This window comes from Gopherus evgoodei, chromosome 22 (assembly GCF_007399415.2).
Source record: "Gopherus evgoodei ecotype Sinaloan lineage chromosome 22, rGopEvg1_v1.p, whole genome shotgun sequence".
Taxonomy (NCBI): domain Eukaryota; kingdom Metazoa; phylum Chordata; order Testudines; family Testudinidae; genus Gopherus; species Gopherus evgoodei.
The window spans coordinates 10,445,305-10,466,492 of NC_044343.1; the positions used below are offsets into that span (position 1 = coordinate 10,445,305).

The 21,188-nt window shown below is 46.5% G+C and overlaps 2 protein-coding genes across 11 annotated transcripts in view; one reads left to right on the forward strand and one right to left on the reverse strand.

The window, feature by feature from the left end:
- Nucleotides 1–21,188, forward strand: part of PLEKHJ1 (pleckstrin homology domain containing J1) — a 94,195-nt gene that overhangs the window by 2,704 nt on the left and 70,303 nt on the right. For 3 of the 7 annotated variants that reach the window (XM_030540303.1, XM_030540305.1, XM_030540306.1), the window contains exons 3-6: nt 560–626; nt 3,341–3,431; nt 3,993–4,056; nt 20,647–20,799. In XM_030540303.1, coding sequence (XP_030396163.1) covers nt 560–626; nt 3,341–3,431; nt 3,993–4,056; nt 20,647–20,799 — 375 coding nt within the window. Of the gene's footprint in view, nt 1–559; nt 627–3,340; nt 3,432–3,992; nt 4,057–5,090; nt 8,919–20,646; nt 20,800–21,188 lie in introns of those variants that run through there. The other 4 variants (XM_030540308.1, XM_030540304.1, XM_030540309.1 and 1 more) reach the window with 2 other exon arrangements.
- DOT1L (DOT1 like histone lysine methyltransferase) overlaps nt 17,000–21,188 on the reverse strand; it is a 96,079-nt gene continuing 91,890 nt past the window's right edge. For all 4 annotated transcript variants that reach the window (XM_030540300.1, XM_030540301.1, XM_030540299.1 and 1 more), the window contains exon 28: nt 17,000–19,429. In XM_030540300.1, coding sequence (XP_030396160.1) covers nt 19,422–19,429 — 8 coding nt within the window. In that variant the 3' untranslated portion in view covers nt 17,000–19,421. The remainder of the gene's footprint in view (nt 19,430–21,188) is intronic.

Below are 21,188 nucleotides of genomic sequence, written 5' to 3' on the forward strand. Positions count from 1 at the left end.
CTTCACCTCTCTTTGGGCAGCTCACTGAGCTGTTCATTAAATCACCAAAATGAAACTGAGCAAATATAGATGTCCAAACCACTGTACAGATACTAATAGGCACAAAATATATTTATACAGTGAAGCCTGACTGCAGAGACAAAGAAATTGGCTGCCTAAAGAACGCTCCACATTAAACTCACTCAGTTCTATTTGGGTTATGATGCCTTCCCTGAAGTCCATCCCTCGGTAGTTTTTGTGGTTTATCAGTGTCTTCCTATCTTTAAAAATATTTTCACTTGCTTGAGTTGCTGTGAAAGACCTGCTATAGCAACCTAAACATGGGAAATCGTGAAAGAGCTGTGAATATCTAGATAGCACCAAAGAACTAAAATACCTTAGGACACGTAGTTTCTGCATTAGCATCTCTTCATAGTTATACCTTTCTCTCATGAATCGGTCACTGTGTCCCGCCCGTCACACTGTGTTCTCTTTCTCACGACAATGACTTGCATGTTTATAGAACTGGCTGAACAATGGGGAAGGGTGTTTTAAACCTTCTCTTTGGATTTCTTTCTAGCCAATTGGAGCTTTGCTGTTGGAACATTGTAAAATCACCAAAGAAGAGGAGAATGTCTTTTCAATCAGTGAGTTTTGGATACAGATTCTCATGGATTTCCCTCTCCTTAAGATGTGGTGTGGAACTTTTCCTTCTCAGTCAAGCGGAGGAAGGGCAAGAGTAAATGTTTCTGGAGTCAGATTATGTACCGTATTGTGGTGGGGGTGTCAGAACTCAAATGGGGCAGAGGCAGTACATGGAAGGGGAGACACTTTAGGAAAATCCTGAGTGTTGTAGGACATGGTGTTGGGGATTGAATAGAGACCCCTCTTCCCTCTCTGTACTGCATAATTGCCACCTCATGGTATAATTACTGTGCTTCTGAAGAAGCTATCTCATGGTTGAGGTGTGAAAACCAAGACCCTGAGCACTTATTGTCATTGAAGATCCTATCTCTCACAGTCAGGATGCGAGCTCTGGTGTCCTGGACAAATGATCTATTTTGCCTCTTGACTCCCCCTTGTTATTATCAATAGGCTTTTCAATAAGAATATTTAGTTCTTCACGCCCTCTCCTAAACTGCGGCACAGTGATGCTGTGTGCTAAGTAGCTGCTGCGCTCCATCCCAGAGGTGGCTGCAGTTCATTGCTGGCTGACGTGCTCCCTGGGTGCAGTTTGTAGAGCTCTGTGGGATGAAAGGAGCTGTGGAAGAATTGCTAAACACCAGTGGAAATTTCTGTCTGGGAAGACTAGATATTGACTCACTGCTGCACCTAGACTCTTCCTTTGTGGTAAAAATAAAATGAGGCAGCTCAGATAAAGCACTTGTCAGGGCTGTCCTAGCCCCGGTGCTCCAGCCATGCTGTTTGGCCTTGTGTTGATAGCAGTGGCTCCAGCTGGCTTGCAGCATGTTGTCCTTTGTAAGCAGCCTTTCATCCAACAAGCAATCATTGTGCAAATGGTATGTGGCGAAAATAACAGGATGTTTCCTCCAAGGCCATCCCCATATCTGTTGGCCTGGCTGTCAGGCGCAGCTGCTTCGACGTGCGGAGCCTTCAGTCCCTCCTTGCTGGAATGGAGGCGAACTCCCACTGTCTCCACTGGACCATCCTGAAACAGAGTGTGCCTATGGAGAGATGCCTGGGCGCCAGCCTGCCGCCTGAATTCCTGCTGCTCTAGGGCCTTCCTCTCCCCTTCAGCAGTAGCCGTAACCCTGGGACATGAGCTTTCTGCTGAAAGGTGCTCGATTGGCAGCCCAAGAGTCTTGTATCCCCTGAATGGGTACAGCAAGGACACTGCTAGCTTCCCATGCCATCCCACCAATGTGTCTCCTGCTCCGGAAGGATCACCTCCCAGGGGGACAGGGTGTTTACTCAGCCTACTAACAAAATGGGGCAATTAGTGCTGGCTTGTTCCCACCAAAGCTCACCTCATATGCACCAATCATGAGCCAGCAGCTCTGTCCTGGGCCGGAGTCTATCAGGTGCTCTGAAAGTGACAGATTCTTGCAGCCTATTGCCACCCCATTGAGCCATCCACCCCTTCCCTGCCATCCCACTGGAACGACTGTCACGTGCTCCTGGTATCCTAAAGCTCTACACAGCAGCACGTCAGGCTGCAGGTCAGCAACAAAGCAAACCACTGTGGCAGTTCCTTCCCTAAGACATTTGCCTGCAGTGCTTTGCATAGAGGGATTTGGTGATGTGATTTGGCTGAGTTATCACCAAGCTGGAGCCCAGATCTACATTAACTATATCCGAAGAGCAGAGCTAATTAAAGAGTCTGATGTGATCTTGGTAAAGCGCTGAAGTCACACAGGGAGTCAATTTCCAATCTGCAGCAGTGCCAGCTTTTGGAAAAGTTCTTGCTTCTAGGGTAACTTAATTCATCTAATTTCTGCCTCCTCTGTACGCGTATAACTCTCATACCCTCAGCTTGTGGTCATTAAAGAGCTGGTGGCTCTTTTCAAGTACTGAGGTGTTAGGCTGGTCAAATTCCAACTTGTTCAGCTACGTTGTCCCCCGTTATGCTCCCTGGCTGAAGCTTTGAGGTGTGGTGCTTTTTGCTGCCTCTCCTGAAATTTGGTATGGCATAAAAAGCTGTCCTGTTCCACCCCAGAGGTGGCTGCATTGCAATGGTGCATGAGCTGATTTCTTTGTGTATCCTTCATATAGCTCTTTGGTAGGGTCTCTCTCGGGATGACAGGTGCAAATAGATCTATGACCATGAGCCATTGTAAATGTGCCTTAAGGGGGCGATGAGCCCCTTTGCCAGGTCTGTGCCACTTTCAAGGGACAGTTGCTGGCAGTGACTTTTCCCCAGTTGGCTGCTCTGTAACTTTTCCAAGAGAATAAAATGATGGGGGGGTTGCTGGGCTGTGCCAGTGACAAACGACGCTAGTGTGTGCTGCTGCCGCTGGCTTTCCTGGGGGGTTCACAGCAGCTCTGCTGCAAACTGCACCTTGGGGATTTGAAAGCAACTGACCAAAGCTTTAGTCCCACTGCGAAGTGAGTGACCGGGAGGCTGGGTGTGTCCCTGGCTACAGAAAGACAGGAGTGGGGCGGTGCGTCTGAAGCCATGCTACACAAGCGGCTTGAGTGAGGAGGTGGTGGGAAGAGAAAGGGGGCCAGGGCCTGGTCCTACTAATTTCTGCCAATGGATCTCCTGCCCTTTTAAAATACAGAAAGGGATAGTTGTGGCTTGGCACAGGCAAAGGGGTAACTTGTGTAGAGGAACTCGTGGTGACACTTGCTGGTGGGTGCAGGGAGCATTTCTCAACCATCCTTTCCTTGTCCCTGGCAGGTTTCATTGAGGAGCCGGACAGGAAATACTCCTTTGAATGTGACACCGAGGAGCAATGCCAGGAGTGGATTGAGGCTCTCCGAAGAGCCAGGTAGGGCAGCTGGTTGGGTGGGGGGACTTCACCACCACTGCACTGTTCTCAACTCAGAACGCAGCTCCGCGCTGGGTGTGCCCCGCTGAAGTTGGGGAGAGAAGAGGGAGCTTACTTGGCAACAAGCAGCACCAGGAGCGCTCTGCCCAGTTCAGTAGAGAGCAAAACACGGGCCTGGCTGTAGAGACGTTATCTTGGTCTCTGCATAGGGAATTGTTCCTGGACCTGGACTAATCCTGCGTGCTGTTTGGTGGACTTCCCTGATTGCAGCCACTGGCACTGCAGGCTGAGCTCTGTGGAGAGAGGCATTTAGGAAGCAACAATGCAACCTGACTTGCATTCACTCTATGGACAAGGCTGGGAAGCTGGCTGTGGCAAATGGTCCTTTGCAGTGGCCTGTGGGGAAAATGCCCCCTGGCCATCTAGCCTAGACTCTGCCCCATACCCCACTAGTGCTGGTGCACATTTTGCAGCAGTGACTGAGCTGAGACCTTCCTTAGGACTCTGAACCACGTGTGAAATACGTCCTCTCTGTTCAGCCAGACACTCCTTGTCTTGCAGCTACGAGTTCATGAGAAGAAGTTTGATTTTCTATCGGAATGAGATTCAGAAGATGACAGGGAAGGTGAGTGTCTCCGATTTATCATCCACCGGCCCCTTTCCTTCCATCAAGGCCGGGAACTGACAATCCGTAGGGAGCAGAGAGGGGTTTGCTGCCTGGTTTACACCAGGAGAAAATTGGAGCAGCCAGAATTGTTTTTTCCCCCTTGGGCTTGTTGCAGCCTATGGGAAAGAGCAACCCCTTAATAACTTAGTTCTTGAAACCATCAGCGTCAGTTTTAAGGAACCTGCCTGCACCCAAGGGTTGCTGTACAGGCTGCCTCAGTCTTTCCTCATGCAGCAGCAATGGCCCATTTAACTTCATGCCTCCAGTGCAGGAGGTCAGGTTAGATCCCACTCAATGCAGTGGCACTGGTGTACAGGGGTGGCTGGGACTCTGTCCTTCAGGTGCCTGGTGCTCAGGTAAGGTATCTGCCTAGGCAGTGCAAAGTGCTTACAGCAGGTCACGTCTTCTATTGGGCTTGCTGTCAAACAGGCGTGTAATTGTCCTGATGCCCAGCTGTGCTCATCTTACTAATTTAACACTGAACATGGCAGAATCAGGCAGGGGCAATGTAAGATCCTTCTGCCAGTGCAGTCATGGGCTTCTCCCACCTGCTTTCTCACGGAGACCAGCAAGCCGTAGGGTGACTGTGTGACACCAGCGCACACATGTCTGTACTAAGAAGGCTAAAAAAACTCACATAGCTGACTGTCTTACAGCCTCCAGAAGGGCTGTCGGGCTGTCCTTTGCCACACCTCCCCATCCCCACCACCCTGTGTTTCCTGCGTTGACGAGGAATCAACGCTCTGTCTAGAAGTTAATTTGACCATACTCTGATGCCCAGGCCTTAAGTAAATGAATGGCTCTGGCTGCATAATCTCATGCTGCAGCTTGTCCTGTGTGCTGCAGAGCTGTGAGGTGGCCCTGTGCTGTAACAGGAGGTACTGAGATCTTTAAAGGCACAACCTGGGCAACCCTCCCTGGAATTGTGCAGGAAAGGCAGGCTGGGTGTCTCACTCCCCCTTACTTGTGGGCATGTTGTGCTCTCGCTGCAGGACCCCCTGGAGCAGTACGGAATCTCCGAGGAAGCCCGATTCCAGTTGGGAACACGCAAGCTCTAACTGGCAGCCTCTGCCCCCACCCACCCCCAGTGGGGCTTAACTGGCATTCAGCCACCTCCCCGGGGGAGGGTGACAACACCACCCCCCTGCCAGGGGGAGCGCCTGGGACCAAGTGACTTATTTATGGGCCAGATAATTTGTACTTTTATTTTTAATGACTTCTTTGCACACTCCCCTTCCTGTTTGTCTTCAGCCCCTTGGAGCTCCCATCTCCCTGCTGGGTTGTGAAAGCAGCAAGTCTTAACTGGCCACTGCTGTGTCAGCTTTAACTTGACGGACCATAAAACTGCTAGGCTGAGGGATATATGGGCTGCCCACTCCTAGGGCTGCTGAGAACCCTCCTCAGGAGTCCCAGGGGCCTGGGGATTTCAGCTATGATGATGATGATGATGATGTGGAAACAAGGCTGGACGTGCCCTGGTGGGAACAGCCCACTGGTCTTCCAGCATGTGGTGCTATTATAAGGCAGGGATGATCTGGTGTAGAGGGCCAGCTGGCTCTTAGTGCCAGTGTCTGTTTTATGCCAAAAACGTGCCGGTAGTGGCAGCATTTCTGCTGGGAATGGCCTTAGGACTGGCCATCCGGCTCTGCAGGGAGCCTGCTGCACCCCCTGGTGGCTGGAGTTTGGCACCCGGGTGCTCAGGTCCTCTGCTGGCTTTTGGAAAATTGGCTAATTTCAAAGAGGGGAGGAGGGTCTTACTTTAAGATGGTGTTTTTTGGCTGATAGGATTCCTTCGCTCACAGGGGTGGTCCTTGGCCTTGAAATGCCAGACTCGCCCCTCTCTCTCACTTTAACTGTCCGGCCAACTCCAGCTGCTAGATCTGCACTGCACACTGTTCAGCTCCAGAAGATGCAGAGAGCAGCTGTTTCAGGGAGGGGAAGCCCTCATCTGTTATGGGATGGCTGCCCCCAAATGGAGGGAGGAAGAACTGGCCCTTACTCTAAGCAGGGTTAATTTGTCATGTTACTGCATGGTAGCTGCTGGTGCTCCAGCTGACACACTGGCTGTGTCTTCATTTCCTTACATGTACGCACAGCAGCAGCGACTGCTGCAGCAACGGCACAGGCTTACTGGGGCCTGTCTCAGCTCAACACTCTCACTAGGGTCTAATTTTGAACTAATGCAAATTAATCCAGCTACCAGGAGCCACCCTATAGCATCTTAAAATGCAGGTCTAACTTCCTGCACAGGTGTAGGGGTGTGGCTTTCTCACCAGGGCCCAGGAGTGAGCAAGGCAAGGGTTTGAAAGACACCTGCAGGGAGGCAGTCTAAACCACACGCCTCTCCCTGACCTTGAGAGCAAGCTGTGGTTCCCAGTGGCATTGTTCCCTTGTCTAGGAGTGCTGTGCTTTCATTGGCTTCCCAGAGCAGGCAGCCTGCTGTCAGGCTAGAAAAAGCAGCTGGGTGGATGCTGCTGTAGTCAGCCTGAGGGGTAGAACCACATCCTGTCCATACTGAGCTGGGAGACAGGGTCCCACAGCATGAATAGCTGTGCAGGCTGGCTTCACTCAACATACAACACACCTCATTTGTTTCTGCAGCTTGAGCAGAAAAGACCAAAACAATCCAGTGATTTCTGGAGAGAGCTGGGAGACCTGCCGTAGTTTTCTCATAAGGTGCTTCTCTCCAAAGCAACCCCAAGGGGAGGCCTTAGCTGCAGGCAGCCTTCTCCTCGATGCCTTTAGTCAGCAGGGACCAGCATTTTCCCCCTAGCACCTCTGCAGAGATTGGCTTTTGGATGGAAGCAAAGGGCCACCTCTTTTCACTGCTGTAAGGCTGCCAGCAGTGAAGTTACAGCCAGGCACGAGTGGTGTGGCAGGGCAGCTGTCTATGGCTACATGGGTTGGCCTCTCGCTAGCCTTGAACCTACCCACTAAGCAGTACAGAGTCAGTTTGCACAAACCAACACTAGTGCACAGGGACAAACCTTGAAGCTACGAGGCAGCTTTCTACTGCAGGATGCAATTGCATCAGGCATGTAGCACTGTTACTTAGGAGACTCCCAAGGAGGAAATAATTCAGGCTTAGAACATTGGCAGAGGCTCATTGTTTTAGTACAAGACATCAGCTGCAACATTTTAGTATCTCCACTAGAGATGGGACATAGGGGCCCCTACCCACCTCTTCACCAGGACCAGTGTGTTCGATGGAGGCTGTTACTAGTAGCTTCGACATGCAGCTCTAGTACTCAGTGGACAAGCCCTGTACAGTGTGGGAAAGAGGCCGTAGTACGCCCATTTACCTGAGCTTTTGTCCTGTCTGCATGGAATGCTATAAGAGCAGCCTGGGCAATTGCAGGAAGCTGTAACTCAGCTTGGTGACTCATTATGGCTGCTCAGGGGTGAATCGCTGGCTGGAGAGAGGGGGGAGACTCTGGAACCCCTTGGAAGCACAGCCATGCCTTCCTGGTCATTGCCCTGAGAAGCAACAATAGAGGATTAAGCAAGAGCACATTAGAGAATGACCTTAGCTGCCCCTATACTGCAGTCTCAAGCAGTCCTTCTCTTGGCCTTTGCTCTTGCCCTGAGGTAGAGCAGAAGGGTGCTCCACATTTTTGGTACTGAGCACAGCACTCCCCTCTGAGGTTAGTTCAGATATGGCTCTTGCTAGCTAGGGATTGCTAAAGGTTCCACGGTTACTATAGCAGTTGTCCTTTGGGCAAAGACGAACTGCAGCAACACTTTCACCTAAGCTGATGCAAAGGCTCCCTATCAACTGACCTATGAAATTGTGTTTAAGAGGCTGCTTTGAACTGTTGCAATGGTTGCACTCCTGTCCCTATTGTGTCAGCAGCTAGAAAGCAAGAATTTTATTCCCCGAGTCTCATCTCCTGTAAGTTAGCTAAGACAACGCAGCCTAAGCCAGGAGCAGGCTTTCTATTAACTCCGTAACATTGGTACATCACATTAGGGAAGCTGGAGCTTTTTTTAAGATAGGAGAAAGCTTAGAAATGCAGTAGTTTCATACAGAATAAACCAGATCTAAATTATGGAAAGATTACACCCAATATTTCTCTCTCTCATGTTCAAACCCTGTTTGATTGTTCAGCCAGCTTCTTTTGTGCACTTGCCTTTAGAATCAGCATTGCTTGGTCCATTGGCTGACTCAATTCTGTTTGTTTTACCGGACTGTCTCAGTGCCTCTCAACTTGCTTGAGAAATCTTTACTGTTTAAAATCCTAGCAGGTGGCCATTTGAACATAGCTCACACCAGCCAAGATTTCAGAACTGGAGTATTGGTCACTATTGTTGCAGGTTACTTAGAACAGTCAAACTACTGTATAAATATTCCCTCTTCTGCCTTCCCTGTACAAAAACACTAGCTTTTTCTTGTTACCCTTTCAAAGGGCAGACCTTAAGCTTATGGTTATCATTGCACACTGTATAGAAATGGGCATTTTGTTGGAGGACGGGGGGTACATTAGGTGAGCAAGAAACAGCTCCAGCTATTTGCTTAGATTAGGAGGTACGTAAATTTCACTTTCATTACCTAATTGAATGTATGAAGACAGATGCTGTGAATAGTTATCTGAGCATGGGTGGTGCCCAGTAACTCACTAGACCTAGCTTTACATTTCAGGATTAAGGGGGAACAGTTGTAGGAATCTGTTATCACTGGTCATTTATATACAAAAGTTGATCTGTTCAGGTTCTTTTTTCTTGGTGGTGGTTAGTTGCTCTAACAAAAGCATTATCGACTGATGCTGTTCATACGTTGTACAATCAGTGTTCTAAATAAACACCACCTTTAATTGTTTTAACCTGGGTGTAAGTTGCAGCTGCTGTGTAAGGATCCCATGTGTGTTTTCTTCAAAAAGAAAGAAGTTTAAAGGGGTCTAAAAGTTTCAATCAATAAGGTTTGGATTTTCATTCATACCTAAGCTCCACTGACTTTCAATGTGATTTGTGCTCTGAACTCATGGCCTTTGGAAACTCCTACCCTAATGTTCACCCACACTGAACTCCTCAAAATGAAGTGACCCTTTGCACAGGAAGGAAGCAAACAGCAGACCAGAGGTATAACTGTAGTAGTCAATGGAGAGACTAAACTCCCTTAAAGCATCACCCTTGTTACCCATGTCTGAGCCTGAATGGTTGGCTGCAGCAGTGGGGCTGAAATGGCAGATCCCCATGTGGAAATCAACAGCAGCTGTACATTGCCAGGAGTAGGGCAGTTAGGTAGGAGATTGCTGTTACAGTCCCACTAGAAGAGATCCCATAGCACAGTGGTTCTCAAACTTTTGTAGTAGTGACCCGTTTTCACAGAGCAAGCCTCTGAGTGCAACCTCCCTAATAAACATATAAAAAAGTGTTAAATTAATAACACCATTATAAATGCTGGAGGCAAAGGGGGGTTTGGGGATGGAGACTGACAGCTCATGACCCCCAGAGGGGTTCCAACCCCCTGTTTGAGACCCCCTACCATATAGCAGGAGCAGCTAATAAGCCCAATGGGCCAAACACTATTACCCCCCCTACAGGTCCAAGGCTACTGAATTCTCTTCGGCTCCTGGGGCCTGACTCGCTGTAGAGAAGCCTGGCAAAGGAAGGACTCCAAAAAACGTGTCTAAGAATGAGGCACCTGCTCAGTGTGTTGCTGTGATGCTATAAGATCCTCACGTAAGCCCAGCCTTAAGTCCGTCCCGATTCAGTGAAGCATGTGAATGCTTTGAATGGTGAGGGCTTTTGTCTCTGCTGCAAGATAGCAATTTAGCAGATGTTTTTAAACCATCACTTCTGCTCCAGGCAGGAGAGTTTAAACCCAGGAATTTAAGGAAAAGTGAACTAAGTTGAGCAACCAAGTCACTTAGTTGCTTAGCAAGAGTCGGAGGAAAGCTTTTTGTAATGTGATTTTTCAATTGCTAGCTCCTCAGAAGATCATGCAGTGCTTGATAGGGGTAAGGAGGCTCAAAGTGAATATTCTACTGTTACAGCTAGAGTCAGGTCAATTGCCCAAGTTGATACCCTCAGCAAAAGTGAAAAAATACGGGAGTCTTGCGGGTCCACTGCTCTAGCAACCGGGGAGTATTGAAGGGGAGCTTTGCAGTCGTGCTGTGGAGGGAAACGGAAGGCAATCCTCATTTGAAATGTAAAGAAAGGAAAAAACTGGTCTGCTCAAATACTGAAGCACCACCACAGTACAATGTATTAAAATACATACATTTTAATATAAAGACAGAACTTCAAAGCATTGTTTCAATTACAAATCAAGGTAAAAGACAAGAAATTAAAGCAGAAGGGAGAGGAAAAAAAAACTAACTCTTGCATTGTGGAAAATTAGAAGGGTGGGTGGAAAATATATATATATATATATATATATAATATATATACACACTATTACATACATATATACACACCGGAAGAATTCACACTAGTTCTATGGAAGAATGACAGGGCAACATTCCAGTATAAAAAAACCAGACAGATAAATTAGGGGAAGTTTGAATTTTAAATAATTCAATTTCAGAGGCTAAAATGTATAAACTGATTCCTGTTCATTAGGAAACATCCCATATCTCATGTTCTACGCAAGAAAATGGGTTTTTCTTTTTTGTTTTAAATCCATTGAAAAATGGATTTTTATTAGTAGTTAAAAGTTTTACTAATCAATTCCTGAGCAACAGCAACTTAATTTGCATTCCTCTGTCCAGTCCCACCCAGCAAGGGCAGACTCCCACTCCTAAAACGCTTTCTTACAAAGAACAGAGACCTAAAGAACTGGTTTTTAATTTAAAACTGACCACTTCAAGAATTTATATTGGGGGGCAGGAGGGTGGAGCCAAGCAGGCTGGATTAGGCCATTCTGCTTCTCTTTAACAATGCCAGAAAAATCACCTTTCCAAAGGACAATTCCACTGCACCAGAAAAGCAACCAGATGTACCTTAGAATCACAGGGTCAAACTTGAGAGACCTTGAACTTCAGCACTAGCATCTTCAGACCTTTAGGAAGTGGTTCGCTCATCGTTAATATTGAAATCAAAGCATGAAAACCAAGACGATTTTTAGACAGTCACAAGCGCTAATATACTGGAGGGATATTTTCAGTTTTAGTATTGGGTTTATGCCCTGAAGTTCCACAACAACAGCATCTGGTATTGCAATATTCAGTCTAAATAGATAGATATTTATAATGCATAACAGATAAATAAAATATGGCACTAAATTTAATGAGAAAGGTACGTCCAAATCATTTGTGAAAACCAAGGGTCATCTATGGAGTTGTTCAGCGAAATGGGGAAGGGAATTTGAATTAACAAAAAAAATCAGATATTTATACTGACTAAATTTGTACTTAAAAAACCTCATCTATTGTGATTTTCCTCAGTGCTTGAGATAGTTCACAAAAACACTTAATTTCTCCCCAAACTGTGATTTAAATAGATTAATGTTTTACTGTCCACTGTACAGTTTCCACTTCTTATTAGAAAGCAATTATCGTTCCACGCTACCAGTGCTCTTAATGCTTTTGGCTCAGGCAAAACAAGAGAAGCAGAATTATTAACAGCAACAACCTACGAGTATTAATTAGGAGAACTCTCTCTAAGGAAAAAGGGCGTCAAAGTTTTCATGCTTCCAAGCTCTGGTGTACAAAGGTTTGCTGTCATTACAGAAAGCAAACTGACTAGATGTGGTCCATAAATTCCTAGAGGAGCCCTCACAGCTAGTACAGAGTTCGACAGCTAATTACCGCTCTTCGGGGAACAGCACCTGTGCCTGAAGTTATTTAGCAATCCCGGTTAGACTAGTGGATAAGGCTACTCCCTGGTCAGTGAAGAAACCTGGCAAGTGTATCGATAGTCACTGGGGAGGAAAATAGCACCATCTTCAGAATGGGGTGGAGGGTGGCTTTTATTGTTGGCCTGAAGTCTAGTCAGTGGGAGGAAAATGTGTTCCTAAAACAGCAGCTTATGGGAGACTGCAGCAAGCCCCAGCTCTTGACATCTCCCTCCACCATTCCAGCAACCATGGGAAAGGTCGGGTGCAGCCTGGTGTGTGTGTGTATTGTAGCTATATATAAATAACAAGAGTGCTGAGACACTAGCAGTTTCAGAGTCTGGTCCTGCCAACACTTCTTTGGGGGCACAGCATTTACTACCAGTGAGATACTCCTGGCAGAGGAGTCAGTGTTTGCAGGACTGGGACATAACAGAAAAACACCACACACTTAGTGCTGAGGTTACTTCATCCATCCCTCCAGCTACATCACGGGAGCAATCCTGCTCTCACTGAAGTCAATGTTAAAATTTGCCTGGCTGACTCCAGAGAGAGGGATTGGACCCTGAATTCATCTTACAAACAGCCTTGGAAGTCGTCCGAGTCTCCCTAGACGTCACAAAGAACTGGGCTCCATGAATGAGCTTTGCAAGAAGGGAAGCATATGTTGGACTTTTAAGAAAACAACTGGAAGCGACTGTGTTCCCACAAACGACCGCTCACATTAGCGAGACCTAAGCAGACACAGTGGCATATGGCAGGCATTGCAAATTGTCCCTGACGCAGCGTGGTTAATGCAGTTCACTGCCCTGACACACTCCAGCTCTACCAGTCCTAGGACTCTCAGCAGAACGGCAGGAGGCTGGGAACAAACAGCACTGAAACCCAATTTACTTTAATGCACAATCCAAACAGGATTTGAACCCAGATCTCCAGAGGTGAAAGTCTAACAGTTGCCAGGGTCCCACCCTATCACCTATTTAACTAGAGCTATGGGCTTTTTCTCCAGAAGGGGAAGGTGGGGAAGGGAGGGATGAAAGATCCATGTAGAGGAAATCTTTATTTAACTAAACCCAGCTACCAATAAAGGATTGAATCACCCGAGATAGGAATAAAACTTGCCTCTATTTCATAAACAGCTACCTCTCCTTCTACCCTCCGTTTGTCATCATTTTATCAGCTCCAATATAACAGGAAATGAGGGAGGGAGGATTGGGTATAAATGACATTATTTTCCCTGCCTCTCCATCCATTTTTAGCTCCATTTCTGTGCTTAAAAATCAATCTTCTGAGGCACATTACATTAGATCATTTTCCCCGTAAGCAAAATTACTTCATCCTACATGTAGAGACAAACTTTCACAGCCAAGAGATTTAAAATAGTATTGCAGTATTCAAGCAACACCCCTCAGAAGAAATGAGAGGAAATCCATCCATCCATCCCTCAGCAGGATAAGGCACATGGGCTACTGCAAGCTACACCCAGCTAAAGGTTTGCATGGCCCGAGTTGTAACTTAACTTACCAGCCTAAAAACAGCCAAGCAAATCTGAAGCAACTGCTTGAACTTTGGAATCTTTAGATTAAAGGTGCAATGTAATTGCTTGATTTCACTCCTCGAACAAGGGGCTTGAAATCTGTTAGTTCAGCGGACCTTCTCCAATACCCAAATCAATGCGTTCAGAGTCACTCACTGCTCTGCAGCAAACGTGAGTAGATTAAAACAGGCCCTGGCACCTTAATAACGGGGCCAATTTAAAAACAAAGCCATGTGATTTTGGCAGTGGGAAAGTGTGACAGGATGGCATGGACGGGAGCTTTAAAGCTCTTGTCTATTCACAGGCCAGTGATGGGCACAATCACTTCAGAAGCGAGCAGCAAGCAGAAAGCACCCCTCGAGTGACAGCAAAAGCAGCCACTGGACAAGATTCCCCCACCCCCAGTCAACGCACTTACCTGCACAACCATTATAGAGGGGAATTCAGCCTACATGGCCCACTCCAATTTTTGGCCTCTCTACTGAGTCTGCTCACAAAGCCAGTTATCAATAGGGTCAATGCCCTTTATGTTCTAACAGATCTTTATTCCCACAGTAAAGGTAGCAATAACAATTGAGACAACTGGAAAGTCCCATTGTCTCCTTGTGCTCCTGCCATCTCAGGGCTTGTCTATATCACAAAGTTGCAGCGCTGGTGAGGGGGTTACAGCGCTGCAACTTAGGAGGTGTACACATCTGCAGGGCATCACCAGCGCTGCAACTCCCTGTTTGCAGCGCTGGCCGTACTCCCGTTTTGTCTCGGGTGTAGAGGATCCAGCGCTGGTGATCCAGCGCTGGTAATCCAATGTAAACACTTACCAGCGCTTTTCTTGACCTCCGTGGAATAAGCAGGTATCCCAGCATACCTGAGGAAGCCTCTGGTAATCAAGCAGGTCTCCTTCCCTGCGGTTTGCAGGGGGGTTTGGGGAACGCGAGAGCAAACCGCGGCGAAGCTGGTCTCCTTTCCCGGTTTGCTCTCGCGTTCCCCAAACCTCCGTGCAAGCAGGTCTCCTTCCCTGCGGTTTGCAGGGGGGTTCAGGGAACGCGAGAGCAAACCGCGGCGAAGCTGGTCTCATTTCCCGGTTTGCTCTCGCATTCCTCGAACCTCCGTGCAAGCAGGTCTCCTTCCCTGCGGTTTGCTCTCGCGTTCCCCGAATCCCCGAGCAAGCAGGTCTCCTTCCCTGCGGTTTGCTCTCGCGTTCCCCGAATCCCCGAGCAAGCAAGTCTCCTTCCCTGCGGTTTGCAGGGGGGTTCGGGGAACACGAGAGCAAACCGGGGAAGTAGACCAGCTTCGCCGCGGTTTGCTCTCGCGTTCCCCGAACCCCCCTTGAAGCCGCCCAACAGCGCTGCAGTGTGGCCACATCTAACACCACTTGCAGCACTGGTTGCTGTAAGTGTGGCCACTCTGCAGCGCTGGCCCTATACAGCTGTACTAATACAGCTGTAACAACCAGCGCTGCAAAATTGTAGATGTAGACATACCCTCAGACTTAGATTGTGCTTTGGGGGAGGCGCTTGCGCTCTCTCATACCACCTAGCACAAGGGCTCCTGAGCGTCGCCCAGCGGCCCTCAGTGCTACCACTATAGTTCACCTAAGTTTGAATTCTTTTAGCGCGCAGTTCTAAGTGGGATGGCTTTAATTCCTGCTTCCAATGAGCTAACAGTCCAGATTATAAACAAACTGGGAGGAAACAGGCAGAGGAGTGGCCTGCAAACAGGAACACCTCTCAAGGAGAAAGGGGACCCTCAATGGATCATCTCCGATGTTTACACATATGGGAAGCTTTAAAGAGAGCTGCACATATCGTCTCAGTATTTTTTTTTAATGGAAGGCTATGGGATCCCCCATACAAACCCTTAACCAAGTCCACTTTAAACCCACTTTCTCCTCCCCTTCCCCACCAATTTGTTGCCCGATAGTTTCCCCAAGTAATTGGGGAAACCATCACTCCTGCAACCTGCACTTAAATGAATGACGAGATTTAGTATCTAGCATTTATGATCCTCCCCAGGAAGATCAATGCACTTTACAAAAAGCAGCCAAGTGCCATTATCCCCATTTTAGAGATGAGGAAATACAGGCAGAAACTGATTTGACAGAGGTCAAACATGTCAACAGCAGCCAGGTCTCCAGTCACACTCCAATGCAGCCCTCACGTACACAAGGCAAAGCCTATTTTCTGGACTCCTCACCCACCACTGTCCCATACCAGAATTCTGACTGAATGACTAATCCACAGAAAACAGCAAATTTAAGTTTAATGCCTTGGGAGCTCTCCCAACTTTCTGATACTCCAAGAAGTTGTCCGGGGGCTGGGAAAGGCAAATCAGACAACTGGAGCAGATACACACCACCAAAAAAGGGAAGAATGCAACAACTTGTCTCTGCATCTGCAAACATCTACCCCCCACCTCACTGTTTCACAAAGGGCCACACAGGCTCAGCTCAACATACTCAGGAAGTTCAATTTTTTGGTGATGCAGATGCTACAAAATGCATTTCAGCTTCATTCTGAGTCCCCCTGCCAGCAGCAGCAATGCGGCTGAGAAGGAACATTTGTGACAGTAGAATGACTGGGCCGGGTGTAGGAAAGTGTAAACCAGAAAGAATTCCATTCCTGCACTTCACATTTTGGCTTAAATAATATTAAATAAATAAAGTACCACCTCAGGTTACTGAGAACAAGTCTCACATCTCTGGCACTGAGCTTTCTTGCTAAGGTCACAAATATCCATAAGTTTCCAGCTATGCAGAGTAGATCTTTATTAATGCTTCACGCTTACAAGGAGCTTTTCACCGAGAGATCTCAAAGCACTTTATGAAGCAAAGCAAGTATCATGCCAGTTTTACAGATGGGGAAACATGGAGATGCTGAACCAACTTGCCCAAGATTACAGTGAGTAAGTGAAAGAGCAGAGAGTAAGACCCAAGTCTCTTGCCTGACCCCAGTGCATCACGTGACTCCCCAAAACTTTAAAAATCTATTTCCCAATTTCTCCATGGAAAAGTGGAAGTTCCCAGCATCTGATACAGAGAAAAAGGAGCCTTTTGGTGAGAAGCAACAGAATTCCATAGCCTTGCCTGCCCCGTTTCTCTGCCCTGAATCAGGATCAGTCTGCCTGACACTTACCCAGAAGTCCAACTCAGCTGAGATTACTGGGAAGACAAAATCCACAAGCAACGTACACAGAACACAGAAGGCTGCAACAGTCAAATTTAAAGAAAGACGCTAACGAAGGCAGAGAAGCTCTGGAATCCCTGCAGGGATAAAATGCCCTCAGAAGCATGTTTGAAACTCACAATACAACAAAGGTTCTCATTAAACCCTTTTGCAGAACAGTGCTGAAGAGGCCATGTGCTTTAAGAGGATAATGGCTAGGAGGTGCTCCCATTGCACCTGGCCAGGATGGGAATTCATTATCTGGTGAAAGCAGACTGGCTCAAGTGATATCATGCATTTCCTGCCCATCTCTTAGATCAGGGATGTTGATGAGCCTCAATCGGCGTAACTGAGGCATATAGAGGGGCAAAGCTAGGGCCCTTGAGCAGTTGTTCACACTATTTCACTACCCCCCCCCCTTTTTTTTTATAAATCCTCCAAGGATCTGAGTCTGCATTTTTGTTGCCTTTAATTGGGATTAAAACTGCTGAGAAGGCCCTGCACCTTTCAGTTACCCAAAGATCTGGATCAGGCTGGAGTTGCCAAATTCACAGCTAAACAATAACTGGGTGACGTTATTTCCCTGGATTCCAGGACATAACTGTTTATGGCTTCCACTAGAAGCTACTGGATGTTTCTCAGCTGCCACTCCCTGAGCATTACTTTGCTTTCTCTAGGTTCTCTCCCTGCTGCTAGGAATCCAGCTGGATGCATCACTTCCTCCCTCTCTGCTCCCATGCACAAACTAGAAAATGATTAAAAATATTCCTGAAGATTAGGAATAAGGATCAGTCCCCTTAGTGATCAATAATAAGGCAAAGTTACATTAACAGTTTCTGCACACAGCCGAGACATCTAGGAATGGTTAGGGTAACCGAGCTTGTTAACTTCTATGCCATTGCCCGCTACATGGTCTAGAGGGAAGCAGCCAATCTGAAACACAGTGAAGGGGGCATTGTTAATCAGGATACTGCACCGTTCCAGGACAAATTCACTCCCATGGGGAGAGGAGGGAGCTGGTGAGAATAGGAAAGTAGGAGAACATCTCCACCAGCCTCTTTGGACACAAGAATCAACACAGTACTCACGGAAACACAGATCAAACCAGCCACGGAAGCACAGCAAGAGAGTGTGAAGAGATATTTGGCCTGCTCCAAGTACATTTAGGCAGCTGATTCACGAAGCCCAGCAGTTTGTGACAAAGGGAAACCACACTAGGGAGTTGGTAAGGGAGAGCTCAACGCTATCGTGAATGGCATCTTGCTGGAGGTTAGAGACAGTAACCTCGCTGGAATGGACTGAAGGTCACCAAGTGCCTCTGATGCAATACGACCAAATCTCCCCAGAGAGAACTTAGGCCAGCAAGGGTTCACTTTAGCACCATTGTGCTCTGAATCTAGTCACTTTGCTGTAGCGATTCCCCTTCTGTTACTGTGGTTTCCTTTATTGGTGCTTGGTCCAGCCTATGCTGCACATTGAAGTTTATGAACTAATGGGTCCTCCTCCCCGTTTTGTGCACTTGAATAAATAAAAACATCTGTTTACAAGTTTACTGTGCATCACACAACCTAAAAAATAAACTGAATAAAGTTTATGAAATTCATAAATTTTCATCACGTCTATAAAATACGGTCACTGCTCGGAGCGACACTTTCTGTACACAGAACACCAAGTCACAATACAATTCAAAATGCACCAGTTTGATAGTGTGGCAGCAAGTTCCACTAGATTGTGGTGTTTTTGTGAACTACCATTTAAACCTATTCAAAGCAAAGAAATACAAAAGCGAATGCACTTAGTCAATAAAATGTACAAGGCTGAGCCATTTCGGAATCAAGTATCAAAATCTTACTAACAAAATACATTGTACTTCAACAAAAACAAGCTGAGAAAATCTGCTGCTATCTGCCCCAGCATAGAAGCTCGATTTTCAATCTTCCCAATATTGTTAAAAAGGGCCTGACCAACACCAGTGATTATGCACCCTGTTCATATGCCAAATGACACCCCAAAACAAGTTAACAGTCTAGTTACTGAAATTCACAGTGACTTGAGCGCCACCAGAGGTTTTAATGGGCCCAGTGAAGTAGTCTAACAGGACTAGACTTAAGTTATGCTTCTTCTGTTCCAAGTGTCTGAACCAGCTGAGTTTGCACAGGTAATCTAGCTGCCACTCCAGAGGGGAGTATTGCATTCTTGTTTGTAATAAACAATATTAAACGCCTGATAACTGAGCCATAAGCTCTGTTAAAAATAAAAAACAATCACCCAAAACCAAAGACTGCCATTCTCTGTAGCTCCTGCTTTGCTGTAAACCAATGGACTTTGGTATATGAACAGAGTGAGCTGAATAAATAAAAGCAGACCTTTCTGAGAACTGGGCTTGGCATTGGTCAACCCTCAAATTCAGCACCAAGGATTTGAACTAGAGAGGCACAGTTCTGACGGATGAAATAGCACCGAGAGGAGGCTCTTTACATCTCTGCTGGTGTGCCAGTCCTTTATTATTCAGAGAATGGTTTCAATGAGTTGTGGTTTTTTATGACTTTAGATGGAATAAAATAAGCCAAAATTGTTTTCATTTTAAAAAAAAGATAAATACTTTAGCTAAACTATCGACAATACAAACTGGAGCTTTGTTTTAAGCATTTTCCTTTGCAGTTTTTTTTTCAACTCTGATTCACAGTAGAATATTCTTTTCTCTGTTATTTAGGTCTTTTGTTTGTTTACTTTGTCCAGTAGTAAGAGAGTAGAAACCCCTGCCAGGCCAGGTGAGCACCTTTCAGTGGAAGCTGAGTGAAGTTGGTCCACGTTGTCCTTGCATAGGTCACATTGGGTTGAGGTAGAAATCCTAGTTACCTGTGGGACAAGAGGAGAGGAAGAGACTCATCTAAATTAGATGCATCAAATCAAGTGTGTGCCAGAAATGTCATTTACTATATAGTTCTTAGACCTTCTGTTAGCCAGAATCAACAGGGACAGAGAGGAGAACAATCCATGTGTTGGTATAAGTCAAAATTAGAGACAGATGACAACCCAACAATCTCTTCCATCACACCCCAACCCTTCTTGGGCTGTGCAATAACGAAACTTGATCCCTTGTTCCTAGATTTAGGCTCCAGTTCAACAAGGTAAACACACAAGTAGTTCTATTGAAGATAATGAGTTTATTCATGTGTTTAAATCAGGCATATGGAGTCTGATCCAAAGACCGTTGGAAGTCAGTTGGGGCCTTTCCATTGGCTTCAGTGATGGACTTTGGAGCAGGACTATGCTTAAATACCGTGCTGAATCGGGGGCTTAGATATTAGTCTGTGTTGAACTTTCAACATCTGCTGGCCTAGGCACCTCCATGCGTCAAATCCAGTGCCAGGGTTCTGAGGCCTTTGCTCTACATCTAGCTTCTGTGTTTCTAAAGGAGACACACTGCTCCTCTCTGGTGCTGCCCTTCCCCTCTCCTAAATGTCTTGTCATTTAGACTGAAAGCACTTTGGGGCAGGAACTATCTAATGAATTTGTACAGTGCACCAAGGAGTCCCAATTTCAGGTGTGGTTTGCTTAATAAAAATAAGGTATTTTCCACAGTGCTTGCACCCACATCATGCAGATTTAAACAAAGGACCCAAAAAACTTAACCACAATCACACCTAGACTGGCCCAAATACAAGAATTCCCTTCAGTGAAAAGTGCTGAGTTTCTGCCATTTGGTTCTGTTCTGCAGCAGAACGAAACTAAGCCCTTTTGAAAGCCTTCCCCAAAAACAGAGAAAGCCCCCCCATGAAACCTGTGGATAGGATAGTTACCTGGGATGTGGGAGATAGCTTTGAGACCCTGCCTGAACTCAGATCTCCCACATCCTAGATGCGTGCCCCATCTAGATGACTATTTCTGGGGATTGGGTCTCTTCCCTTGCCACCTGAGACACCTTCCAGATGACAGCTTTGCCTGAACCAATGCCTTCCTGCAAAAAGTTTCAATTTTGACAAACTGGCATTTTCTAACAAAAAAATGTTCATAAAAAATCCCTCCCATTCTATTCACACCCCTCCTCTCCAAATTCGTGTTTCCATCCACAGCCCCCGTTTCCTCAAGCCTGTTTTCCAGCCACCACCCTATTCCACTTCATATTTCATGACTGTGTACATCTTACGCCGACACCACAGCTGCTGCAGCTCTCGGCTAGTTACTTGACCTCTCTGCTTCAGCTTCCCCCATCTGCAAATCTGGAGGTAACTTACCTATGTCATGTGGGTGTTGAGGATTTTATCACATTTGGAGAACAATTTGGTGGGCATACACTATCTACGTGCAAAGTGTTTGACAAGAATCTGAGGTGTCCTGTAATTTAGTCAAATGCCACAAAAGGCAAAGGGTGTTACCCTCTAGTGGATGTACTTCTGAACCACAGGATAGCAACAGCATCAGGGACCTGCAGGAGGGCTGGTGTTGCCTAATATTGGCTTAACTATGCAATCCTGAACTGCATTATAAAAGCAAAGGTTTGCATAATGACAATATGTGACTTTCTGGTAGTGCATATTATTCTGAAGCTGCTCTGAAAGATTCTTTAACACTTGCTTGGCTAACACACATGTGTGCACACACCTTCCAAGGTTTT